Raw genomic sequence first — 26,142 nt, 5'->3', positions numbered from 1 at the left:
AGAATACAGAGAAGAGGAGAGGAAGGGGGAGAATTCCCCCACAAGCACTGACAGGCTGTGTCTCCTTGCCTGTCTGTGTGAGAATCTCGGCACGGCCAGAGGAAGATGCGGGCCGGTTAGTAGGCCACTACACATGGAAGACAGGAAGGATCACTATGGCACATGGAAGTCAGGAAGGATCACTAAAGCACATGGAAGGCAGAAAAGATCACTGAGGCAATACCCGAAAAGTGAGGCATGCATTTGTATTCAGCCACCTTTACTCTGATACCCCTAACTAAAACCAATTGCCGCAGACATCAGACATCCACAGCTCAGGTGGGAGAATCTGTCCACAGGACAACTTCTCCTCCCACCCAATCAGGAAGCGGGTCCTGAGACCCGATTAGCCGGGAGTAGGGTTGCCACTTTTTCTTCAAGTCAAACCCCAACACTTTAACGGTGCACAGCAATTTTTTAGCATTTAGGTTTGTAACAGACCTGGGAGACCTTTGGGCACTCCAAAGAGAATAGTAATGGTGCATAGTGCCCCCTCGCCCTCCTGTCAGGCCTTGTTGCCAGCCACATGCCTGTCTGAATAATGTCGGACAGTCTGGGTTTTGAATCATTTCAGTCCCGCTGAAACACGGACACATGATTCAAACCCCGGACTGTCCGGGTGAATCCCGAACAGATGGCAACCCTAGCCGGGAGTCCTAAGATCTGATTGCCAGGAAGAGAAGCGACCACCGGGAATAGTGAGGAGATGCATGGGGGGGGGGGGGGGCGAACTGTATGGGGTAAGTGCGGGGCTTGTGGGCGCCAGCCGAGCGAAGCAGCGACCGATTAAGCTAGTGAGGAGTGAGGACACCCCCTCCAAGATTGAGCACCAGCCGCCACTGTACTGAGCACTGCACCTGTCATCCACTGCTCGGAGTTGCAATGCTTCAAAGCAAACCTTTAATAAATGCACATGATTATTGTCAGTGTGGGCGTATTTCATCAGCGACCCCCTTCGGAGCCGCACATGGTACATCCCTATGTTGAGTCTCAGGAAACCGGAGATTCTCACTGAGCTAAATCATGTCAACCCAGGGCGGGGCTTTCTCCCCAGGTGACGTCACTTTTACAGCCGTGACCCGGAAGGAGAACCCTCGTGTTGTTGGCTTCCGGACGCCGATTGGCAGTGTGAGGCCGAGGCCACGAATTATGCGGTGAGGAGACCCCAGCGGGTGAGTGACAGAGCTGTGTGCACACACCGAACGCCTACCCTCTGACGTCACCGCGGATCGCCGCTCGGCCCGTGGCGTCGCCTGTGCTGAGCCCCTCACCCCGAATCCTGAGGTGCGGGCGACTCACTGGCCGACTTTTATCATGTGGGGGAAGGGGGGCACACTGCACATTGGCCTCTGTGTGTGAGTGCAAATACCTCCCCCTCGCCTCCCAGAGTATAGGGAGAGCTGGGGGGCTGTGTGACTGCATGACACTCACATTGATGTTACACAACACTGGGCTCCCTATGACTGGGGGTGAGGCCAGGCTGACCATCACTGCTGAGGGCATTACCAGTAGCAGCAATGGTGGGGAGCAGATGGGTCATCCATAAGAACAATGGTGGGGTGTGATTACCCATACAAAGGATGGCATGGAGCCGAGGGGGCATCAACATGAGCAATGACAAGGAGAGGTTATCAATGCAAGGGTTGGAAGGGGAAGAGAGGTTATCAACATGAGCAATGGAGCAGAGGGGTGATCGATACGAGGGATGCTAGAGTTCGGGGGCCTCCAAACTTTCTAAACAAAGAGCCAGCTTAAGCCTCCTACACCTGGACCAAATGTCGGGCCATATCAGCTGCTTCAATAGAAACCGGCTGGCTTCTGTCGAAGGGACATGACTAAAAAAGGCTCCCGGCTCCCAGTCAATGCTCTCAGCCAATGCCTGAGAGCATTGACTGGTGTGTTCGGGGGGGGTGGGTCCTGTCAGAACACAAGAGCACAGCAGGGGAGATCGCTGTACTAACATCAGATAATTAGTACAACTCTGCTGGGTTGAATGGGGGAAAAAAAACTAGTGTGTACAAGGCCTTACTGCCCTTTAAACTGAGGCTGTCTAGTGGGAGTGGAAAATGCCCAGGCCTCGGAGGAAGTAAACAATACCATAGGCTTGGTGATCAGCGGGAGTAAAAACAATTATATCATTGGTGTCAGTGGGAGGAATAGCGCCCCATTGTTGCTGTCAGTGGGAGGAATAGTGCCCTGGTATACAGAGGTGTGGTTGACTTGCCGACTTTATCATGGGGGGGTGGAGAAGGTGGACACACTGCCGATTGGCCTCGTTTGTGACCCATCATTAGTGTTGGGGGGGGGGGGGAGAATAGTGCCCCGTATATATGGTGTCAGTGGGTGTAATAGTGCCCCGTCTGGTGTCAGAAAAGTGCCCCAGGCAAGCAAAGGGCCACATCAGCCTATGGGCCGCAGTTTGGAAACCCCTGGTATAGAGGGGGAGGTGGGGTTTATCAATATGGACCATGACCAGGGGTGGTTATCAATACGAGAAATGTACAAGGAAGAGGGGTTATCAATAAACGATGGAGCAGAGGGGTTATTATAAGTGATAAGACACAGAGGGGTTATCAGTATGAGGGATGGCGTAGAGCTTGTGATTGATATGAGCAGTGACACAGAGCAGAGGGTTATTGGTGTTCACAATGGCACAGGGGGTTATACATATAAAAATCGGCATGCAGGGGAGAGCGTGTCAATATGAGCAACGAGTCAACAGGTTCTTCAACATGAACGATGGCACAGAGCGGGGGGGGGGGGGGGAGGTTATGGGGAGGGACGATGGCACAGAGCGGGGGGGGGGAGGTTATGGGGAGGGACGATGGCACAGAGCGGGGGGGGGGGGAGGTTATGGGGAGGGACGATGGCACAGAGCGGGGGGGGGAGGTTATGGGGCGGGACGATGGCACAGAGCGGGGGGGGAGGTTATGGGACGGGACGATGGCACAGAGCGGGGGGGGGAGGTTATGGGGCGGGACGATGGCACAGAGCGGGGGGGAGGTTATGGGGCGGGACGATGGCACAGAGCGGGGGGGAGGTTATGGGGCGGGACGATGGCACAGAGCGGGGGGGGAGGTTATGGGGCGGGACGATGGCACAGAGCGGGGGGGGAGGTTATGGGGCGGGACGATGGCACAGAGTGCGGGGGGGGGGGTTTATGGGGATGGACGATGGCACAGAGTGCGGGGGGGGGTTTATGGGGATGGACGATGGCACAGAGTGCGGGGGGGGGGGGTTTATGGGGATGGACGATGGCACAGAGCGGGGGGGGGGGGTTTATGGGGATGGACGATGGCACAGAGCGGGGGGGGGGTTTATGGGGATGGACGATGGCACAGAGCGGGGTGGGGGGTTTATGGGGATGGACGATGGCACAGAGCGGGGGGGGGGGGTTTATGGGGATGGACGATGGCACAGAGCGGGGGGGGGGGGTTTATGGGGATGGACGATGGCACAGAGCGGGGGGGGGGTTTATGGGGATGGACGATGGCACAGAGCGGGGGGGGGGGTTTATGGGGATGGACGATGGCACAGAGCGGGGGGGGGGGGTTTATGGGGATGGACGATGGCACGGGGGGGGGGGTTTATGGGGATGGACGATGGCACGGGGGGGGGGGGGGGTTTATGGGGATGGACGATGGCACAGAGCGGGGTGGGGGGTTTATGGGGATGGACGATGGCACAGAGCGGGGGGGGGGGGTTTATGGGGATGGACGATGGCACAGAGCGGGGGGGGGGGTTTATGGGGATGGACGATGGCACAGAGCGGGGGGGGGGGTTTATGGGGATGGACGATGGCACAGAGCGGGGGGGGGGGTTTATGGGGATGGACGATGGCACAGAGCGGGGGGGGGGGGGTTTATGGGGATGGACGATGGCACGGGGGGGGGGTTTATGGGGATGGACGATGGCACAGAGCGGGGGGGGGTTTATGGGGATGGACGATGGCACAGAGCGGGGTGGGGGGTTTATGGGGATGGACGATGGCACAGAGCGGGGGGGGGGGTTTATGGGGATGGACGATGGCACAGAGCGGGGGGGGGGGGTTTATGGGGATGGACGATGGCACAGAGCGGGGGGGGGGTTTATGGGGATGGACGATGGCACAGAGCGGGGGGGGGGGTTTATGGGGATGGACGATGGCACAGAGCGGGGGGGGGGGGGTTTATGGGGATGGACGATGGCACGGGGGGGGGGGGTTTATGGGGATGGACGATGGCACGGGGGGGGGGGGGGGTTTATGGGGATGGACGATGGCACAGAGCGGGGTGGGGGGTTTATGGGGATGGACGATGGCACAGAGCGGGGGGGGGGGGTTTATGGGGATGGACGATGGCACAGAGCGGGGGGGGGGGGTTTATGGGGATGGACGATGGCACAGAGCGGGGGGGGGGGGTTTATGGGGATGGACGATGGCACAGAGCGGGGGGGGGGTTTATGGGGATGGACGATGGCACAGAGCGGGGGGGGGGGTTTATGGGGATGGACGATGGCACAGAGCGGGGGGGGGGGGTTTATGGGGATGGACGATGGCACAGAGCGGGGGGGGGGGGTTATGGGGATGGACGATGGCACAGAGCGGGGGGGGGGGGGGTTTATGGGGATGGACGATGGCACGGGGGGGGGGTTTATGGGGATGGACGATGGCACGGGGGGGGGTTTATGGGGATGGACGATGGCATGGGGGGGGGGGGTTTATGGGGATGGACGATGGCACGGGGGGGGGGGGGGGGGTTATGGGGATGGACGATGGCACGGACGGGGGGGGTTATGGGGTTATGGGGATGGACGATGGCACAGAGTGGGGGGGGGGTTATGGGGATGGACGATGGCACAGGGCGGATGGGTTATGGGAAAGAATGATGGCGGAGGGGTTATTGATATGTTTGATGGACCACCTGGCACCCCGCCTGGGTGCTTCCACCAAGATACAGCTACCTCCACTTTGGAACCAGGAACAAGGTATAGCTGAGAATTGCACCCAAGAACTAGACAACACTATCTTAGGTACAAGCTGGAACTGACTTGTAAACTGAGAATATATACCACACACATTTAGGTAAGAGCTTGATCACATTATCTTAAAGAAGGCAAACTTTAAACAGTAATCTCATCAGTACATCTAATGAACAGTAAACGTAAACAGTAAGCCAATCAACCGCTAGAAACTAATGTCTAAAAGTGATCTAATTAACAACTAGTCACCTAGACAAGCGTAGGTGACTCAGGTCAGCGCTCACCCAGACAGTTCGACACCAGTATTCTTTTCACATCCATCTTCTCATTGAGTTTCAGGTTGGTCAAGTGTGAGACCATCTTGGCTTCCTTGACTATTAAATGTGGTAATGTCATCTTGCATTATATAACGGGACATCTTCCTGAATGCTTAGTCAGGCAAGAGGCTACCCTGCACTCCCCTCCCTGTCCCGGTTGGGTCTGTCACATTTCTTCCCCCTCAAAAGGAAAATAATTAGGTCCCAGACCGCTACCTGGTCTGAACATGCGTTAATCAGGCAGAGTGAACCCACATAGTTGGGCCACATGATTTCTATTCTTGGCCGCAGGAAACATTTGTCATTGGTAGGTAGGGGTGCAACGGATCAAAAAACTCATGGTTCGGATCGGTCCTCGGATCACAGTCACGGATCGGATAATTTTTCGAATCGGCAAATAAAAAAAAGACTCACTGCTGTAATAGCCATGTCATCTCCCCCACTCACTGTAATATCCACAGACTATCTCCCACACTGTATATCCACAGACAGCAGGTGGGTGTACCAGTATGGCCGCCGCACCGGAGCTAGGCCGAAGCCGCAGCCTTTCCTAAGGCAGCGGAGCGGTCCATGGATCGCGTGGTGTGCCAATCCGAACAGGCTGACCCGTTTGGATCACGGATCGGTGACAATCCGTTGCACCACTATTGGTAGGTGTGGGACAGAGATGGTGGACCCTCTGACTGCCAGCGCTTCAGCTGGGAGGTCTTTACCATTCCAGGGCTTGGTCTGCTGTTGGGGAGAGGAGCGACTGCCCTGACTCATTGAATCTGTGAAGACGCAGTAGGTGCTGGGCAGAGGCCAGTGAAGCTCTGGCCTATTGCTAGTGCTTCAGCTGGGAGTAGGAGCTTTGCTGCATTAGCCTATCAGTGGGGAGAAGGGCCACCTGCCCAGGCTTCTTGGAGTTACTGAGTTGGTGCTGGAGGTTGGTAGTACTCTGCCCTGATGCCAGCGCTTCTGCTGGGGACTCCAAATCATCTGCTCCAGCTTACTGTTAGTGAGAGAGGCCTGGTTCCTTTACTCCCAGGCCATGGATCTGCTGCTAGGGAGGTAGGATGATCACCACCTCTCCCGGACTGTGGATCTGCTGCTGGGGAGAGAGCGTGGCTTCCTCCTCTCCTGAGTCCTTGAACTGCTACTCCATCTGCTGGAAAGACATTCCTCTGTTGTTACTGTCTCCAAAGTGCACGGATCCTTGCTGGGGAGGGAAGACAGTTTCCTCCGCTCTGGCTGACTGTTGGGGAGGGAGGCTGGCTTCCTCTGCTCCCAGACTGGATCTGCTGTGAGGGAGGGGGACCACCTCCTCTCCCGAACTTTGGATCTGCCGTTGGGGAGAGTGCGATCACCACCTCTCCTGGACTGTGGATCTGCCGCTGGGGTGGAAGGATGACCACTTTCTCTCCCTGGTTCTGCGCTGGGGAGGGGGAATGGCTTCCCCTCTTCAGTTTGGACTGCTGCTTCTGAGTGAGGGCAGCCTCCTCCCTTCCCTGCATATTTGACTGCCAATGGGGAGAAAGTAGCTCCACATTCGCACCCTGGGCTCTGGAACTGCTGTGGGTGTGGGGCAGATGTTTTGGACCCTCTGTCCGGTTGCCAGCGCTTCAGCTATGAGTTTGAGCTTCTCTACATTGGCCTGTTGCTGGGCAGAAGGGCTGCCCACTCTGGCTCCCTGGCGCAATGTAAGTTCTGTGGGTGCTAGGCAGAGGTTATTGGTGCTCTGCCCTAATGCCAGTTCCTGGAGGTTCTCACTGGGTTCTTCCTCCTCAGCAGAAAAGTCTATCAAATCCTCAGTCTCTGGAATTCCTGAAAATCCAGGGCATGGGCTGGCAGCACTTGGGCCCAGTGCCGGCATGTTCACAGGTGACTCCTAATCCATAACATCCATGGGTGTTGGGGCATACTGTTGATCTTGGCCTAACAGTCTGGTATATGCTTGTTTAAGCTTCCACTCTTGCAGTATTAAAGAATCAAAATCTACTTGCAATCAGAGATTGTTGGGAATATCCATTTCGATGTAAATCCTGGTTGTCATATCTCCGTCACTCAACTGTACTTCCAAAGTCTGGATCTTCCTGGATTCTCACAAATAGTTCTGGACCATAAAAATCATAGCCCTCAATGGGCTCATCATCCTCTAGCCAGAGACAAACTTGGCTAATGTTGGATGAAGGATACTGAGTACTTTATTGGTACATCATTTTGATGCAGACAAGACGTTCCAGTGGGGTCAAGTATTCCTGCTGAGGCTGCTCACTGAAAAAGGCATCCATAAGTCCCGCTGGAGGCAGTACTGCTCCTCTGGGGTCGCAAAATCCTTTCTACAATGCTTACTCAAACTGTAGGGCTTCTCGCCATAGCCCCTGGTGCATGACACCCCCCCCCCCCCCCCCCCCACACACACCATTACGTTCTGTACAGAACCAGGTCCACCAAACTGGATGAGCTCTCACTGCATCCACCGCTGAAACTCCGCTTCCATTGCAGTGGGGAATAGCGCCACTGCAGTGGTTCCCCCGAAGATGTGTCCCGGTGGTAGTTTGGAGCTGCTCTGTAGGAAGGAAGCAGATCCCACTGCTGCTACAAAATGTGACAGACCGCTTGGAACCCCTCCTGGGTGCTTCTGCCAAAATACAGCTTCCTTCACTCTGGAACCAGGAACAAGGTATTATAGCTGAGCATTGCACCCAAGAACGAGACACTAGCTTAGGTGCAAATTGGAACAGATTTTGTTGTAAACTCGCACAGAATTTATACCACACAAAATCAGATGAGAGCTTGATCACGTTATCCTAAACAAGGCAAACATTAAACGACAATCTAATGTACATATAATGAATAGCTAACCTAAACATAAACAGTAAGCTAATCAACAGCTTGCAACAAATATCTAACAGTGATTTAATTAACAGTAAGCTAATTAACAACTAGTCGCCTTGGCAAGTCTAGGTGACTGAGGTCAGTGCCCATCCAGACAGTTCGGCACCAGTATTCAAGAAGTGTCCAAATTTCATTAACCAGCTTTGTTTCACATCCGTGTTTTTACTGAGTTTCAAGTTGGCATAGACCATCATGGCTTCCTTGACTGTGCTAATAACATGTCTTGTGTTATATAACAGGACATCTTCCTGAATGCTTGTTGCTGCCTCAAATTCTAGAGCCCATAGTCAGTAGGCAAGAAGCTACCCTGTAGTCCCCTACGAAAGCCCCTCTCCTGGTTGGGTCTGTCACAGTATAAATGATGGTGCAGAGGGAATAAAAAATTGCATTGGATTCAGGGCATATGGGGAGGAATGATGGCACGCAGCGGTGGGCATTTGGGGATGAACGATGGTACAGAGCTGGGGGTTAAAAGAAGAATAGGGGGGGGGGGGGTGGTGTTTCTACATTCATACTTGGCTAGGTGAATGCTGCATCAGTCTGATGCTGCCTCTGAACTTAAAACCGGGCCACCAAACACTGCCAATGGCTCAGTTCTCTTGGCTTCCCGAGCGGAGAGCTGCTGACTGTCAGTCAGCATCTCTCCTGCTCTGCTCCACGCTCATTGGAGCGCTGAGCTGTGAAGGTGTGGGGAGCGGCCATCTCAGCGGCTCCCTGAGAGGCTGAGACTGCCATCAGTCCATGCAGCTGGTGGATCCAGACTTCCTAAGTCGGGATGACGCGCTACCTCAACTGATTGCAGTGACGTCAGAGTGGACTTCAGACTGCTTTCCGCTGAAAACGGTTCACAGGAGTGCAAAACGAATTGCACTCTTGTGACCCATAGGAGTAGCCCAGCCTAAAAAGCTCAGACTGGCTTCTCCTTTAATGATGTAAATAGAAAAAGATCTCCACCTTCTATTGAGCCCCCAAAATGTGTTGTCTGCCCTGTTTCCTCATATGATGAATTAATAAAGGTTCTTTAGACTCATTCACCATTGGTCACAGATAGTGATAAAGGGCCAATCACAGCGGCTTTTTACCACTTGATCAGCTGTGTCGAATAACAGCTGATCACAATGTAAACACAAGCCGATTATCGGGATCCCGGAGAGGAGAGTTGATAACCGGCTTGTGTGAAAGGGACAGCTACACTGATGGGCATGGATAAAAACTTCCCTGATTATTGGCGCTGCCTCATCAGCGCACGTTAGTGAAGGCGACAAATGACCGGTTTGTGTGAAAAAAAAAAAATATTTTTTTATATGGGTACAATGTAGCATGACAGTGCTGAAAATTGGCCTGGGCAGGAAGGGGGTAAAAGTGCACAGTAGTCAAGTGTTTAAAAGAGCAGTGTTACCAGAGCTAGTGTGCTGTAAGGATTTGATTGCCTTTCTATGATGAGTTGTTGACACCCTAAGTTCCAGCTTCTCTTTTTGACATTCCTTTTATTTATTTATGTCTGTGACCCCTTTGACGCAATCTTCCTTCAGTTATGTTATCACCAGGGTATACATTAGAACTAAGCGGGTCAGCTGAGGTGGAAAGTGTGACAGAGATATGATCAAGTAGGACACTGAACAGGGGAGTTATAGGTACAAGATGGTACGGAGTGGAGGGGGGTTATTAGTGCGAACAATGGCTCGGTGCGCAGGGTTTATCGGTATGAGCAATGGCTCGGTGCGCAGGGGTTATCGGTATGAGCAATGGCTCGGTGCGCAGGGGTTATCGGTATGAGCAATGGCTCGGTGCGCAGGGGTTATCGGTATGAGCAATGGCTCGGTGCGCAGGGGTTATCGGTATGAGCAAAGGCACGGGAGAGCGCAGAGTTTTTTTTTCTTTTTCTTCTCATAGGGACCTGGGCATCAGTGGGATCTATTGGCTACTGTAAGTCAAATCCTGTGAGCAGAAGGCAGGGCCAAGCCATGCTGTCTGCATTAATGGACCCAGAATTGAGCCCACAGGCGCGCCGCAATAGGAAGCGGCTTCCTGTGGTCGCTCACTTAAACCCCATACACACTATAAGATGTTCTGCAGATTTTTGTCTTCGGATTTATCAAAACCATGTAGTGCAAGGATCTGCCTGTTTCCATACAAATTGAAACTCCTAAGGTTTGACCTCATATTATATGGTAAATCTGAAGATCAAAATCTGCAGAAAATCTAAGTGTGTATGGGGTCTTAGAAGAGGAGGATCGGGGCTGCTCTGTAAAACCATTACACAGAGCAAGTAAGTATAACATGTTCGTTATTTTTAAGAGCATTTACAACCACTTTAAGGCTTGTTGTGTGCCATGTTAGACCCTGACTTGGCTGGCATGTGTACTGTTAATCTCAGCCTTGGCTTGTATCCTGGTGGAACTTCCTGCTTTGATATAAACATTTACACAGTATCACTTCTTCAGAGATTTAACTGGCTAAATTCATCTGTTGTCAGTTAAAGTAAAGCAGTGCTGTATCGCAAACCATTACCTGGTCAGTAAGGGGGTAAATCCTTCCGGGGCTGAAGTGGTTAATGCATAGAATGCATTAAGATAAAAAAAACCTGCTGCCTTTACCTACTTTAAAGCTAAAATGGGCACCTATCTGATTCCTGGACCAATAGCTGAGCCAAACTCAACTTTACAGGTAAAGTTTACTTTTCAGCATAACTTCAGCTACCTATTTCTTTGGCTCTACTGTTTGATATGTTTTCCCCAAGTCATCCTCCATGGTCCTACAGGAAACGCAGCACAGAGATTTAAAAAGGCCGCCCCTCAGTTCTTGCATTTCCTGCGTTCTGAGAAAACGCATCCCTGCATTCGGCAGACTAGGTTGGGCTGCTGCAGGAGATTTTGGGAGGAGAGGATACAAAGAGGAGTCTGCGGGTCCTTTCATAGTCTCCCTTTTTTTTTTTTTTTCTCACCCTTGTGGGGAGTCCTACGATCCTCCTGCACTCTAGGTGGAGTGTGTGTGGAGGATTAAGGCCTAAGGAAGGGACTAACCTTGTGCCCGCTGGGAGGTCTGGATATCGCCGCCAGTCTCTTCGCCGCCCCCCCCCACAGATAGTCTGGGTAGGGTCCTGGTGTCTCCCCAATGCTATGACACACCGCTAGGTCTGTGTTGAGGTTGGAGACTTACCCTCACTTCCTATTGAAACCATTATCAGCCAAACAAAGTCAGAGAAATTCACTAACTGAGCCCTGTATAGCAATAAAAGCTGACAGGGATTCTAACCTCTAAGTCATGGCTGTCCATGCACTTAAACCAGAAAAGGGACAAAAAGGTTAAAGTAGTTTTTAGTTGTAAATGGGTGAACATATGTCACTTTTTTTTTTTTCTTTTTGTCTTCTCTACCATCAAGATGATTTCCTTCACTTTCTGTGCTGTATACACAAGAAGAAGTAAAAGGAAATCTCTCAAACGCGAAGGAAATGCCCTCTGAAAACCCAGTCACACCTACCTGATGCATGGTGTTAAAGGCTAACTCCACCCTTGAGAAAAAAAAATTGGACTTTTAACTTTAAAGCCTTTAATGCGTATTAAGGCAGGACATTGTTTTAGTGGGCTGTCAACGTACCACAATGGCCCAAGAAATCTGACATGTACAAGTTTTTGTAATGCAGCTTACCTCAGCAAATGGTTGTGTTGCTGTGCCCTGCCGCACATGTGCGTTTTCTTAGTGTGTTGAAGTATCGGTGAAAGTGAACTGCACCACAGTGCACTAATGCATGCATGGTGCATAGGAATGAATGGACCCTTAGCCATTTGTTTCTGTTTCAAAGCTAAAAAGGGGCTTTAGAAACATTTTAAATTGGTTATAAAGCTTTGTTTAAAAAAAACAAAAAAAACAAACATGCCTTTACCTGCTCTGTGCAATGTTTTTTTCACAGAGCAGCCCCAGTCTTCTTCCTCTGGGGTCCCCGCTGGTGCTCCTGGCTCCTCCTCATTGGTTGCCCCCACGGAAAGCCACTTTCCACAGAATTGAGGCTGGCAATCACAGCTTGTGCCCTCCCTGTCACCTTTTTTTTTTTTTTTTGTGCATTCAAGAAAACTCGTTAGAAGTGACTTTAGATAAGAGGAACAAGGCAGCAGACAGAAATGACACTTTGTGCTCTGGATAGAGAAAAATACACACTATAGAGGGATATTCTTTGTTCATATTTCATGTCATAGATTTACAACCACTTGAGGAAGGAAACTTCTCTTGTAGAGATTTCCTTTCGCTTCCTGTTGTGTTTCTGGGTGGGAAGTGAAATCTCCCCAAAGGAACACAGTAGGCATAAAATAAACACTTCCCTACTCTATCCAAACCACAAAAAGAAAAAGTTGCATTATCTGTGACTGTATTTTGGGCCACTAAGGTCTACTTGGTTGCCCATGGCAGTCCTATAGCATTTCACAACAGCTGACCCCCTGCGGAGTGGCCTGTATGTGACTTGTGTGTCTCTCTTTAGACTGCAGTGTCTTTTGTAGCCTTCTGCCTCCTGTCCCTTGAGATTCAGTTACATGATATTGTCAGCTGCAGAGCTGGCAGGATAAAGGCTCAGTGAGTGACAGGTGTGGAGAATTGTGGAAAGACTGTAAAGCGGTTTCTAATGAAAAAGGCACATCTTTAATCGGAACCTGCAGCCTCCACATCTAGAGACTGGTAAGCTACAACCTGTAACTTGTTTGGTTTTGGATATGTTGTAAAGTGGAACTTTAGCTTTGAAAAAGAAATTTATTGCAGAAGAGACTGTAGATCTCACCTGACCTGCCAGCAAGTTTCTCGGTTGTACTCTGAGCTGCACATGCATATTTTAACAAGGTAGTATCCCTTTAGATCATGGACAGTGGATAAGAGTCCTCTTACATCGGTAGTCTATATAGAGGTGATCCATTGAGATCTGCCACTGCATAAAGTTATGGCACTATAGATATGGAATGGCAGAGGCAGGCATTTATTAGCATCCTATGGCTTATTTAGACATTTGCGGTTGGGAGGTGTTAACGTGTGGTTGAGCCATGTTTTTAGCACTCCCCCCCCCCCCCCCCTCCAAGCTGTAAGGACAGCAGACAGGTGTTCACATGTCACAGTTGCCTGTGGCAAAAGCTATCACAACTCCTGTTTGGCAGACAGCCCACAGAACATGACCTATTCAAGAAAAAAGTGAAGTTTCAAAAACTCTCCAAAAAAGCTGGTGCGTCAATTATGGGGTTAAAGCATGTGGTGAGGTGTCAATACCTGTCAAACACCTATAAAAAGCGATCCGAATGCAGATCACTTTTAAGAGGTGTGCCCATTTAGACGCAAGTCTTCATGCATATGGCCACAGATGGCCTTGTAGCGTACAATACGACCTCCCTGAACACAGACAGGTGCATATGGCCTTGTATGCATGTAGCCCCTCAGATTTGTGTCTATAGATACCTGCTGATGGCGCTGTATGCACCTCCTGTCACTCCCAGCAGACAAAATGCTGCCATTTTGTATGCTATTCGGCCATTTGAGGCCACGTGCATGCAGCTTTAGGCCTCGTTCTCACTGCTAAACCTTTATACATATGCATTTAGAGTATATTTCTAGATGCATATGAGTTTTCAATGGCGCCTGTGTTGAGATGCAGTCCGTTTAGCTGTGATCAAAGAAAGGAGAATTTTGTACTTCCAGGATAAAGTCAGACCCTCCTAGATGTGGCAAAACAAATGAGAACGTGACTAAGCATGGATAAACCTGTTCTAAGGCAGGAGCAGCTAAACATAGGAGAAAGTGATGTGGAAGGCCTAAGAGCTGGCTCAAACCGCATGTAGTCCAGTGTATTGTGATTTTTTTTTTTTTTTTTTTTCCTGCATCAAAAACACACGGACAGTAGGTTACATGCATTTTAATGGCAAAGATCACACCACTGCAGCACGTCCCAGTTAGTCAACAAAAGTAGAACATGCTGCATTGGAACTGCACTGGATCACCTCAAATGCACTGGAATGCATTACAGCAAAAAATAGGAACCAATGTGAAAAAATGAATTGGAGTGCATTGAAAATGCACTTGAAATGTATCCAAACTGCATTTCGGTGGTGTGAACTGGCCCTAAAAGTTGTCTATACTTCTCACTGCTTCTGCTGCAATGGATACCTGTGCTTGGGTATGGATGTCCATGTCTGGCCAAATGTGACTGTATCCAGGCTTGTACATCAAGTACCCGCTGGGTGTGTAGCTACATGTGAAGAGCGACTGGCTGCTGTCATGACTTTGTGCAGGCTGAGCGGTCACCACTACCTGCAGGCATCAGTCATTCCAGTGGCGTGGGAGTGACATCATCGTGGCTCCAGCCAGTCACAGTGCTGGAGCCCTTGATACCTGGAACTGACTCTAGAAGACATCTTGCGGGCCAAAGCGTTATGCTTCGATCTAAGGTAAGTATATCATAATGGGCTAGTATGCTATGCAAACAAGCTCATTATGCCTTTGTCTTGTAGGGTTTTTTTTTTATTTATTTCTCCCGATGGGTTTCCAACCTCTAAGTGTCCAATTTGTCTGCCGCAAAGATCGCTGAAATTACTAGGAAAAATGAATTCCATAAAAATATCTCATCGTTTGTAGATCCTATAACTTTTGTGCAAACCAATCAATATACGCTTATTGATTTTATTTTTTTAATTTTATTTTTATTTTTTTACCAAAAATAGGCTTAATACATATTGGCTTAAGTTAATGAAGAAATTAGATTTTTTTTTTTTTTTTTTTTTGGATATGTTTTATAGCAGAAAAAGTAAAAAAATGTGTTGTTTTTTTCTTTCAAATTTGTCTTTTTTTAAATTTTATTTTTTATATAGCGCAAAAAATAAAAACCGAAGAGGTGATCACATGCCGCCAAAAGAAATCTCTATTTGTGGGAAAAATGTATAATTTTTATTGGGGTACAGCGTCGCACGACAGGGCAATTGTCAGTTAAAGTAATGCAGTGCCGTATCGCAATAAATGGCCTGATCATTAAGGGGGGTAAAACCTTTCGGGGCTGAAATGGTTAAAGTAGGAAGGCCTTAACCCAGGGAGATATAATAGTTTATACTTACCAGAGAACTTCTGCATTTACAAAAGCGAAATGCTGGAGTGCCAGTGTGATTGTGGCCTTTGGAGCCATACGTGCAGAAAACCTGTGGCTTCCTATTGGTTCTCCTTATATGACCGGGGGAGTACTCCAGTTTCTGTTCTATTTATTTTCATAAACAAAAGGTCTGTACTTTTTTTTTTTTTTTTTTTTTTGTAGTTTAATTTGTTGAGCATTTGGCACCACCTTGTGTTCCTTGTGGACTTTGAACACATTTTTCTAGTTTAGTATCTGGTTTCAGGCAGTAATTCCAGGGCTCATAAGGAAGCCCATAAACAGTACATGGCCTGTTTGAAATAACTTAATTCGCAGGTGTTGTCATGTGTTAATCTAGAGGTTTGGGAATGACACATTATCATATGCATCACATGCATGCTGGTTGTATCCGGGGTGGGATAACCTTTACCAAACTAAAAAAAAAAACCACAAAACAATGGAATGCATATGTTTGAGTGTTGTGGCTGCTGATCCACTCCAGGCTAGGGACCTTCCTGGAAGAATATCTTAAAGCCTAAGGTTGGTCATACACAGTTTGAATCTCAGCCGCTTCAACAGAAACCGGACGAAATTCAAACCATTAATGGGCACGCTAAATGTATACAACCAGCCTGTTGGATTCTCTTGCAATTTTTTGCTTGCGTCTGCTAAAGCCACTAGCCATAATCACTATCTTCTCCCGGTGGGAAAAAACAGTGGCCTGGCAGGAGGGAGTCCCACGGTCTGTTGATTGGGGAATCAAGCAAATTTCTTTCCTGCAACCAAAGGTTTTTTGAAAGTAATTTGCTCCATATGTGGCCAGCCTAGGTTTGCTCCAAAAAAAATAAAATAAAAACAGGAGCCATTATTTAGTCTAGTGCACCAAACCCACGGAATAAAACAGAAGTGCACTTCTTTGGTTTGAGTTTGAGGGCCACCGGTTGAGCACCCTTGCTTTAGTCATAGATCATATTTTTTTTTCATGGAAGCTCTCATACAGCTTTTATGAATGGAGGCAGAAAGGGTGGGTTTATTCTGCATTCTTGATGAGTGCATTAAACATCCCTCAGCTGTATTCTCCTTCTGTACTGGAAGATTTCAGGGGTGGGGTAATCAGAGGTGAGAACATTTAAACTAAGGCCCCTTTCACACATGCGGACATTATGTCCGTATTTCATCCATCCGTATTTCATCCGCAAACGGGCATACATGCATTCCTATGGGATAGCGGGACACCCGCTATCGTCCGCCTCCGCTATTGTCTGATTCTGCAGACGGAGGAAAATCCTATTTTTCTGTCCATCTGCAGAGCAGATCGGATGAACACGGACAGACGGTCCGCGCTCATCCGATCCCCCATAGAGGAGAGCGGAGAGCTGAGAGGGCGGTCCCTGCACAGTGTGCGGAGACCGCCCTGACCACCGCCGGCTCAGCGGAGATCGCTTCGTTGTCATGTGGTCTCGCGCTGTCAAGCGGATCATCACGGTCGGATCAATACTGATCCGTCCCATGTGAAAGGGGCCTAAGTCTGCAGCCAGTAGCTCAAGGAGCACTTCTTATTGACTGTAAGGCCCCTTTCACGCAGGGCGATCTCCATTTTGTTTGCCTGCTCAGCGGGGAATCTGTCAACTGATCCCTGCTGACTGCGGCTGACTGGCCTGTGACCGCTCCGCTTATGCAGAGCAGACAGACACAGCCCACTCGCCTCTATGGGTGGTTAGATGTAAACGGACCGCCTGTCCATTTACACCCAATTGCTATCCTATCCGCCAGACAAATGGAAACAAATCCCCATGTGTCTGTTTTTAGCAGAACGGATGTCAATGGGCATATGTCCTTGGGCATCTACATCTTCATAGAGGAGACTGGAGGGTCCGATCGGATCCGCCTGAAAAACGTACAGGTGCGCCTAAATGTAGCCTAGGCTGCTAGGCTACAGACTAAGGCCGCGTACACACGAGAGGATTGTCCGTCAGACAATCCGACAGACAGTCCATCATACTTTTGAATGAATGGACTTGACCACACACGATGAACAGACAGTCCGTTGAAAGCTTGCGCGATGACGTGTACAGCACGTATGACGGGACTAGAAATACGACGTCCAATACACTGCAATGCAACCTTCCGCCGTGTAAATCCTTTCTGAGCATGCGCCATACTTAGTCCGTCCAACTAGCCTACTCACGAGCGGACTGTCTGCTGAAACCAAAGTTGGACGGACTGTATTACGGAAATTCTGAAAGACTTAGTCCGCCAGACTGTCCGCTGAAAAAGTCCGCTGAAGCCCACACACGAGCGGACTGTCCCCTGAAACACGTTTCAGCGGACTAAGTTGGACGGACAATCCTCTCGTGTGTACGCGGCCTAAGTCTTTTATTCTTCCAAGAAGAAACAAACAGCACTTGGATAGGACATACAGTTGACGCGTTTCACACAGATTGCTTAATCATAACTGGTAACGATTAAGCACTCTGTGTGTGAAAAGCATGTGCAGCCACTCTTCATGTATGCATTGGCGAGCCGGAGTTGGCACCTGTGCGTTATCCCTGTGAACCTCTACTGAATGGTTTTCTGCTCTTCATTGGATTGGTGAGCTATTCCCAGAGGGTAATCACATCTAAAGGGATGCAGGCCCTGACAATTTCTTTATTGGAGCCCCATACAGATTCACTTTGCACATGGATCCAGACAAACTGCTGTTTTTCAGAATAAAAAAAGGTAGGAATCTGCAACTGTTTGTTAAAATCCTTGCAGAGTACATACAGTGGGGACGGAAAGTATTCAGACCCCCTTCAATTTTTCACTCTGTTATATTGCAGCCATTTGCTAAAATCATTAAAAAAAATGTTTTCCTCAATGTACACACAGCACCACATATTGAAAGAAAAACTTAGAATTGTTGACATTTTTGCAGATTTATTAAAAAGGAAAAACTGAAATATCACATGGTCCTAAGTATTCAGACCCTTTGCTGTGACACTCGTATATTTAACTCAGGTGCTGTCCATTTCTTCTGATCATCCTTGAGATGGTTCTACGCCTTCATTTGTGTCCAGCTGTTTTTGATTAAACTGATTGACCTTGATTATCAAAGCCACACACCTGTCAATATGGGGGGCTGTGTGTACATTAATGAGGAAAAAATGAACTCTTAAATGATTTTAGCAAATGGCTGCAATATAACCGAGTGAAAAATTTAAGGGGGTCTGAATACTTCCTGTCCCCACTGTAGATCACCCAGAGGGGAATGTGTTGAGTTACTCTTTAATAAAAGCCCAACACAGACTAACCCTTTTCTCGTTTTTTCCCAAAACGAAATAAATGTTTTGGCTGGGGTTGGCATTCCATATCTTCATTAGACCCTATGCATGCTGAGCTTTGAGCCCAAGTGCATGGGGGTTTGGCCAAGGGCACAGGTGCACCATCTAGCCTTGCTTCCGGCAGCCTATCAAACGCGGAGTCTGACCGCTGCTGCGGTTGGATGGGGCTGGGTGGCGCACCTAGAGGTAGGTAAGTATGCACTCAGGGATGGATGCCTGAAATGCAAGTAGTCTGCTTTCTGGGCATTTGTACCTGGACAGGTAAGTACCACTGAGTGCATCACCCAATCCTGTTCAGCTGCAACAGTTGTAAGACTCAGAGTTTGACAGGCTGCCAGCAGTGGGGTTGGTTGGTGCACTGGCATCCATGCAGCAGGGCTTGATGACCAATGTGCATGGGGTCTTCTTACTGATAATTGCCTGAAATGATTCCGATTTTAAAACTGAACTTCAGGATAAGAAAATATTGTGTAAATTCAAGCGGTGCATGTGTATTTATACTTTAATCATGGTGCCCTTTGTGTGTTTCTTCTAGATCTATGTAATCCAGCATGAAACTTTGTATAGGCACTTGCTGTGATCACTGCTGCTCTCTTGTGCAGTGTGGCTGGTCTTGGATCTGCCCTATCCCAGAGCCTGTGATCGATGGGCCTGCTGGGCTCTCCTAAAAGCTCCACGTTCTGCCCTGCACAGTGATGTCATCCCGACGTTTAAGTAATATCTGGGTTTGAAAAGGCATTTGGTGCACACAGTGTATTTAACCACTTCAATACCGGGCCATAGTAAAAGGACATCTTTGACTTGGGGGGGGGGGGGGGGGGGGGGGTGTGTGTGTATATCTATCTGAATGAAGCCTGCAGCTAGAGGCATCATTCAGATATTTCCAGCCGCCGATTCTGTGCACGATAAGAATGATCATAGCGGCATTTACGCCGCTTGATTGTTCTTATAGGCGTCGGGAGGGGACCTCCCGCCGCCATCCAGTGCTGCTGCCATCAGGGGCCCGGAGAACGAATCGGCCGGCGCCGGATGATGACGATAGATGGTGCCAGATTGTCACCAGTTATCTCTATGACCGTCTGAGGCCCGTGCGTGACGTTATGACATCACGCCCGGGTACCCAGAAAATAAACGAAGCCACGATTGTGGCTGTCAGCAGGAGATTGGTGAATTTGTTTTCCCGATCTCATGCTTTCCAGCCTGGAGGAGAGATTTGGGGTCTTGTTGACCCCACATCTTTCCATAAAGAGGACCTGTCACAATACGTTCCTATTACAGGGGATGTTTACATTCCTTGTAATAGGAATAAAAGTGATCAAAAAAAAAAAAAGTAAAATGCCGCTGTCCCTGGTAGCTCGCGCTCAGAAGCAAATGCATACGTAAGTCCCGCCCACATATGTAAACGACACACAAACCACACATATTGCTATGAGGTATTGCCGTGTGTGTTAGAGCGTGTGCAACAATTCTAGTGCTAGACCTCCTCTAACTGTAAACTGGTAACCTAATTTAAAGCGTCGCCTATGGAGATTAAGTACTGAAATTTGGTGCCATTCTGTGATTGTGTGCAATTTGAAAGCGTGACATGTTGGGTATCTTTTTACTCTGTGTAACATCTTTCATGTTATACAAAAAAAAATTGGGCTAACTTTACTGTTTTTTTTTTATTTTTTTTTAATATTCATGTAACCCTTTTTTTTTTCCCCCACAAAAAGGTGTTTGAAAAATTGTGCAAGTACTGTATGAGATAAAAAGTTGCAATGACCCCCATTTTATTCCCTAGGGTGTTTGCTAAAAAAAAAACATATATAATGTTTGGGGGTTCTGAGCAATTTTCTAGCAACAAAATGATGATTTTTACATGAAGGAGAGAAGTGCCAGAATAGGCCCGGTATTGAAGTGGTTAAGTCTATTTTGGCTATAAATTAATATATTTAAATACATGTTTGTGCGCATTTACACAAATAATTAAAAAAAAGCGTAAAGCAACTGTTAATTATTCTGATGGTCTTTAGGTCAGAGGTCCTAAAAGGACAATATTATTAGTGGCTCTCCCACTGAGAAGTTGAAAGCCGCAGATGGTGCAGGGGCAGAGGGTGTGAAAAATCGGCAGGGAGTTTAACAAGTCCTCTTTATAACATTAGTCATATTACAAATGCTATGTAGAACAGTGTTGCTTCAATGTGCCCAACCTAAAGAGGACAGAACCTGCATAAAGAAAAAAATGACATTATACTCGGCTCCTGCAGGTGGTGCCCGAGACGAGGACTGTCCTCACTGTACTTCCATTGAGATACTGGGAACATTAAATATTTCAAATTTACTGAAAAGATTCTCCAGCTAAGTGCAGGAGCATCATCTTATGAGCTTTGGAGTCTTCAGTGTTCCCAAGATCTCGCCAGGTAGATTTTGTCATGCATGCCCTGTCTAGCTGCTACTCGAAAGCTGTGTATACATTTCTCCTTTTGGGGCTTTTCTTTATTTTTTTTATAACGGTGTAATTGTGAGGATCTCACATGGAGTTGGACCTCTTTCCCTAGTGATGATTTTTTGATAGCTAGTTGGCAATGATCAAGGAGTGGTGCAGAAAGAACAGATCCGCAGAATAAATGAAGAAGCAGTTGGGGTTCCTTGCACTGCAGATCTTTGGGTACAGTTTTCTCTCTAGAAAGGAGCACAGTGAGCATCACAGAAGTGACAGCATTAAATTTCACTCCAAATGTTCTGGGACAATATTAACAAAGCAAATATTCACTTTTTGAGTTCAGATCGAACTTGGAAAAATATTGGGAAAAGCTCAAAGTATTTTAGACTCAATTCACACTTTTATGACTCCAAAGTTGTGCCGACTTTGGAGTACAACTTGGATACGACTTTGGCTTTGACCAGTGATAATGGACAAGTGTTGCACACAAGTTGTATTGTATAACATTCAGGTATGACTTTCATGCAACTTCAGAGCCGTAGACTTCAATGTTAACCCTCAGATGTTGCATGAAAGTCGGACCAAAGTAATGCAATAACTACTTTGAAGTTGCTGCAAATTTTGCGCATATACGAATGGGTATCATTGGAAAATGTGGGAATAATAAAATTGCCTTTTTTGGTAAAATCTGGGACCCATGGATTAAATCTCTCGGATGCCATATTGGACATTTATATTAGTCGTCTCTACAGGCTAGAGTGCACACCTGTCTTTGTACTGTTCTCTTACTTTTCTCTTTCCCTCTTTCTTGTTCTCATAATTGTGATGCGGCTGGTTCCCACGGGTTCCCCATTCGTGGGGCCCTAGTAGAGGGACCGATTATCTGTCAGTATGTCAGTACACCGCAGCACCATCCCCATCTCTTCTCCCCCCCCCTTGCGACTAACGGTTGGGGGGAGAGCTTAAATGTGATTGGGCAAGAGAAGATACATTTTTGTTGTGCCCAAGTTTGAACCTTTATGAGTTCTGGGCACAGAGTAAGTTAATTTGACCATACAGTGACTTTCTATGTAAAGATTTTTTGTTTTCTGACGCTCAACTCCGGTCCAATATTTGTAGTCAATGTACCTGTTGAGTGTTGCTTTCTCTTTCTGATAATCCTTAATAAAAACCTTTGTAGAAAACATGGGGAGTGACTTGTCATGCAACTTTGATGTCCAAAGATGCATGACAGGTCACACAAGTGTGACTGGAGCCTTAAAGCGTGATTGCAAAGGCCGGTTCAGCAGGAATTGGCTGAGATTCCAACCCTGTAAAGGCAGGCTGAATGTACCCAAGCTGTACCAGCTAATTTCTAGTATAGCTGCTAGTAATAATCGGTGTCTTCATCCCTGGCAGGAGAATACAATGGCGCAGCAGGTATTATCCTGTCAAGACTATCTGTGGTTGCAGGAAAGAAATACGCTCCGTGTATGGCCTACATTTTCTGGTTATCTGAGTAATGAGAAAATTCAAAGGAGCAAGTTGGACATGTTTTCTAGAACAAACTCATTTCTAATGAGTTTTTTTTTTGTTTGAGAGAGTCCATTTATTTCAAAATTGAATGTTAAAAGCACGCAAAATTTTGAAGAAGGAAAGGAGATCAGTATTCACATTATATTCACATGTCTAAAAGGTAGTAATGTAAACCAGTGCAATATAACTATTGTAAGGCCTTCCCTGTCCTGGATAGTCATTCTAGATTGACATTCCCCCCTAAACATTGGGGGAGGGAGAAGGAGTGCACCAAAAAATAAAAATAAAAAAAAAAAACTAGGAAAAATATTGCAGTAGGTAAAGAATATATGAAATATGGTTTGAAACCTAGGATATGAAAGTACGCCTGAGGCATCTGGGAAAACGTCCGTTACACCGGGTTAATTGGTTCACAAAATACTACAGGATTAAGATTGTTGGTTCTGACTGGCCTGGACAAGTTGCCCAAATGCAGCATCCGCCAAGGCTAGCAAGGCAAGATCCAAACTAGAGGAAACTGGGGCAGAGCTAGCTACATGAGTCCGCCATGGGGCCAAGATAGTCTAAGCATTCTCGGATGCCCCTGCAGGTGGCGATCCAATGATCTCCGTCACCTTCCCAACCCAGTCCTGCTCGCTCAGGATGTACTGACTTTTCCAATGGATTGGTATGAGGCATTTCACAGCATTGAGAAGGTGGGGTAGAACACTAATTTTATAGCAGGAGAGAGGGATGGAATGGCGGGGGAGTGTGGAGCAAGATGTGGGACGTGGGCACTCGGTACCATCTCGACAACAGTTTATAATTCTATTCTTGCGTTTTTGTAATCCACTGAGCTAGTGTGCCAAATGGGAACAGATGATGCTGCTGTTCATCAGAGAATACACACTGAAGGTCATGCTCCCATTTCTTGATACATAAAGGTTTAGGGCTAGGGGCTGTCGAACCAAGCGGTTTATGAAGAGCCGAAACCATATGGGGTCTTTAGCGGCCCATAGGCATTTAAACTCTGTAAGGGTAAACCGGATCTGAAATGCATGGTGTTTTAAGGCAAAAAAAATTGGTAAGTTGGTGGTATCTCCAAAAATCCAAGGGAAAACTGCCATATCGCTCCCTAAGGGTAGCTAGCAGGGCTAGGATACGCCCCTCCATAATTTGCGACAGACTGACATCCTCATCATTTACCCAATGTCCAACAAAGGACAGATGCTCACCGGGGGAAATTTTGAAGTACTTTTAGAAGACAAGTTTAGTATGAATGTTTGTGCGACTGTTCTTTGTAAAATCTGCTAGTGTAAATGTGGGGAGAGAGGTGGGCATTAATGTTTTATTCCTAGCAGTGTGCCTTTTAAACTTGCTAGAAATTTGACTACTCCCTGCACATTGTAGCTCTGTCCTTCAGACTGTACTGTCCCAGCTCATCCGCACATTCCTTCACCTTCCTAGCTAACCTTCAGTGCAGCTTCCAGGGGAGGAGTGAAGGGAAATACTTTACTGTCACCTAAGTGTCTACTGGAGCTTCTGACATCACATTCAAAATGGCAGTCTCAGTTATGTTGGATGTCGACACAAGGGAGGCTATTCCAGGCAAATATATGCATAATTACATTAAATGGATAATCTGATAATATTTTTTTTCTTTTCTTTCATGTGGCTACCTCCTTTTTCCTGGTTCATCAGCTCACAGTCAGAAGGTTAAAATGACAACCAGGCAGATAGCATTTTCAGAATGAGGTCATCAGTGGTATTCTACATATATCTTTTGGAACATGCTGCCTTTACAGCAGCTTACTTATGTGGTTACCCTGGTAGGAGATGAGACCTCGCCTGAAATCAAATCTGTGTACAGTGCTCCTTTTTGGATTCTCCATAACCGGAGTCTTGTCTGAGCTGTAAGAACAAGTAGATGATTGTATCACTGTCCTCCCAGGACATAGCCAAGCTGGTTTAAGTTGCAGTAACATATTTAACGCTAAAGAAGAATCTGCTTAATATAAATATATGTATATCTATATATCACATTTATTTTTGCCTTTTTTTCTGTTCCTCTTCCTCACTTCATCAATGTGTCAGTGACTTTTTTTTTTTTTTAATAAAACCTTTCTGTTGTCATTACGTACCTTATTTTAGAGCCAGGTATATTCTCACTGGGTCTTTGTGTGGGATTATGCTGTACATAACTTCCTGAAAACATCTACGCACACCTCCCAGGACTTCTCAGCCCTAATTAAAGCAGTGGGCAGGAGTTTCACAAATCTTAAATGGCTACTTGTGCATGAACCTCCATATATATAAAGAACTGACTGTGTGACTTTTCAGGCAATAGTAGACTATGGTCTACAATATTTCTAAATGTGTTCCTAGTTACTGACTGTGTCCTCCATCTTGCAGGGAGCGTCTTCTGATGCAGAACAATGGATGATGAAGAGAATCAAGATAATCTAATAAACAGGAATACCTCACAGGGTAAAAACCGGCGCCAAGGGCTCTTTGCATCAAGTGATGATGGTAATGACTGCTGGATGAGTAATCTAGGCCACTGAACTAAACTGCTTCATTTGTTTTTTTTTGTAATGAAGCCTGTGGTTTGTGTAAAGCGGTATGAAACCCAGAACCAAAAAATGTATATGTTTTAACTTACCATTCATTAGATGTGGTGGCTGCATTTAGCTTTCTTTAGGCTCCTCCCCCCTCGGTTTTACCTGGTGATCTGGCGCCTAACACACCTGTATTAGTGTGTCCCCACACTGAATGAAAGAGCACAGGGGCATATTTGGACAGCAGCATTGTCAGTCTAGGGCAGTGATGGCGAACCTTGGCACCCCAGATGTTTTGGAACTACATTTCCCATGACCTCATGCACTCAGCAGTGTAGTTGAGCATCATGGAAAATGTAGTTCCAAAACATCTGGGGTGCCAAGGTTTGCCATCACTGGTCTAGGGAGTGTTAGAGTATGTAAACCCAACACTTCATGATATGTGCCATGTGCTTGTATGAAAAAGTATCCTGTTCTCTTTGTGTGAAATCCCTGGTGTTCCTGCCAGTCCCCGCTTTCCTATTAAAAACTGACCACAGTAGGAAGGAGAACACCGTGGTCAGTTCTCTAGCTATGCTGGGAACTTGGCCTGCTCTCCTCCAATGATCATGCTTGTCCTGACACCTTTCCTGCACAGCTATTCACTGGGAAGTTTAGTGTGCTGCTGTTTCTCTTCCCCCCCCAGGCTCTTATGCAGCTGAGAACAGAGGATATGTGATCACTTATAAAAAAGGGGAAAAAAGTGTGTGTGTGGGTGTTTTTTTTTTTTTTTTTTTTTTTTATCTATACGCAAATGTTTTGCCTTTCTTTTCTGTTTTTAAACTGAATATGTTGTTTTGCAAGGTGATCGTTTACAATCACTTTAATCTGGCCATACATGAGTTCAAATGTGCCTAGTTCAGCAGATTGTAGCCAGACAAATTTAGATCCATGTATGGGTAAAGTGATTGTACAGAAGTTGATTTACCAATTGACTTCTGTACAACAGCCCTGTGGATTTTTACCAACTGTTCAAAGACATCTCCCTGCTGTTAGAATACAGTAACTCAGCGGTCAGGATTT

The 26,142-nt window shown here is 47.3% G+C and overlaps 1 protein-coding gene across 2 annotated transcripts in view; it reads left to right on the top strand.

The window, feature by feature from the left end:
- The first annotated feature begins 1,095 nt into the window (after positions 1 to 1,095).
- Positions 1,096 to 26,142, top strand: part of PHRF1 (PHD and ring finger domains 1) — a 94,505-nt gene continuing 69,458 nt past the window's right edge. For both annotated transcript variants that reach the window (XM_077458946.1, XM_077458937.1), the window contains exons 1-2: positions 1,096 to 1,211; positions 24,935 to 25,051. In XM_077458946.1, the coding sequence (XP_077315072.1) occupies positions 24,958 to 25,051 (94 nt within the window). In that variant the 5' untranslated portion in view covers positions 1,096 to 1,211; positions 24,935 to 24,957. The remainder of the gene's footprint in view (positions 1,212 to 24,934; positions 25,052 to 26,142) is intronic.

Source organism: Lithobates pipiens, unplaced genomic scaffold, assembly GCF_037356315.1.
Source record: "Lithobates pipiens isolate NorthernLeopardFrog02 unplaced genomic scaffold, aLitPip1_a1.2 Scaffold_10, whole genome shotgun sequence".
Classification (NCBI taxonomy): Eukaryota; Metazoa; Chordata; class Amphibia; order Anura; family Ranidae; genus Lithobates; species Lithobates pipiens.
Note: the sequence above shows the minus strand (reverse complement) of the source record. Positions and strands in the feature narration are given on the sequence as shown.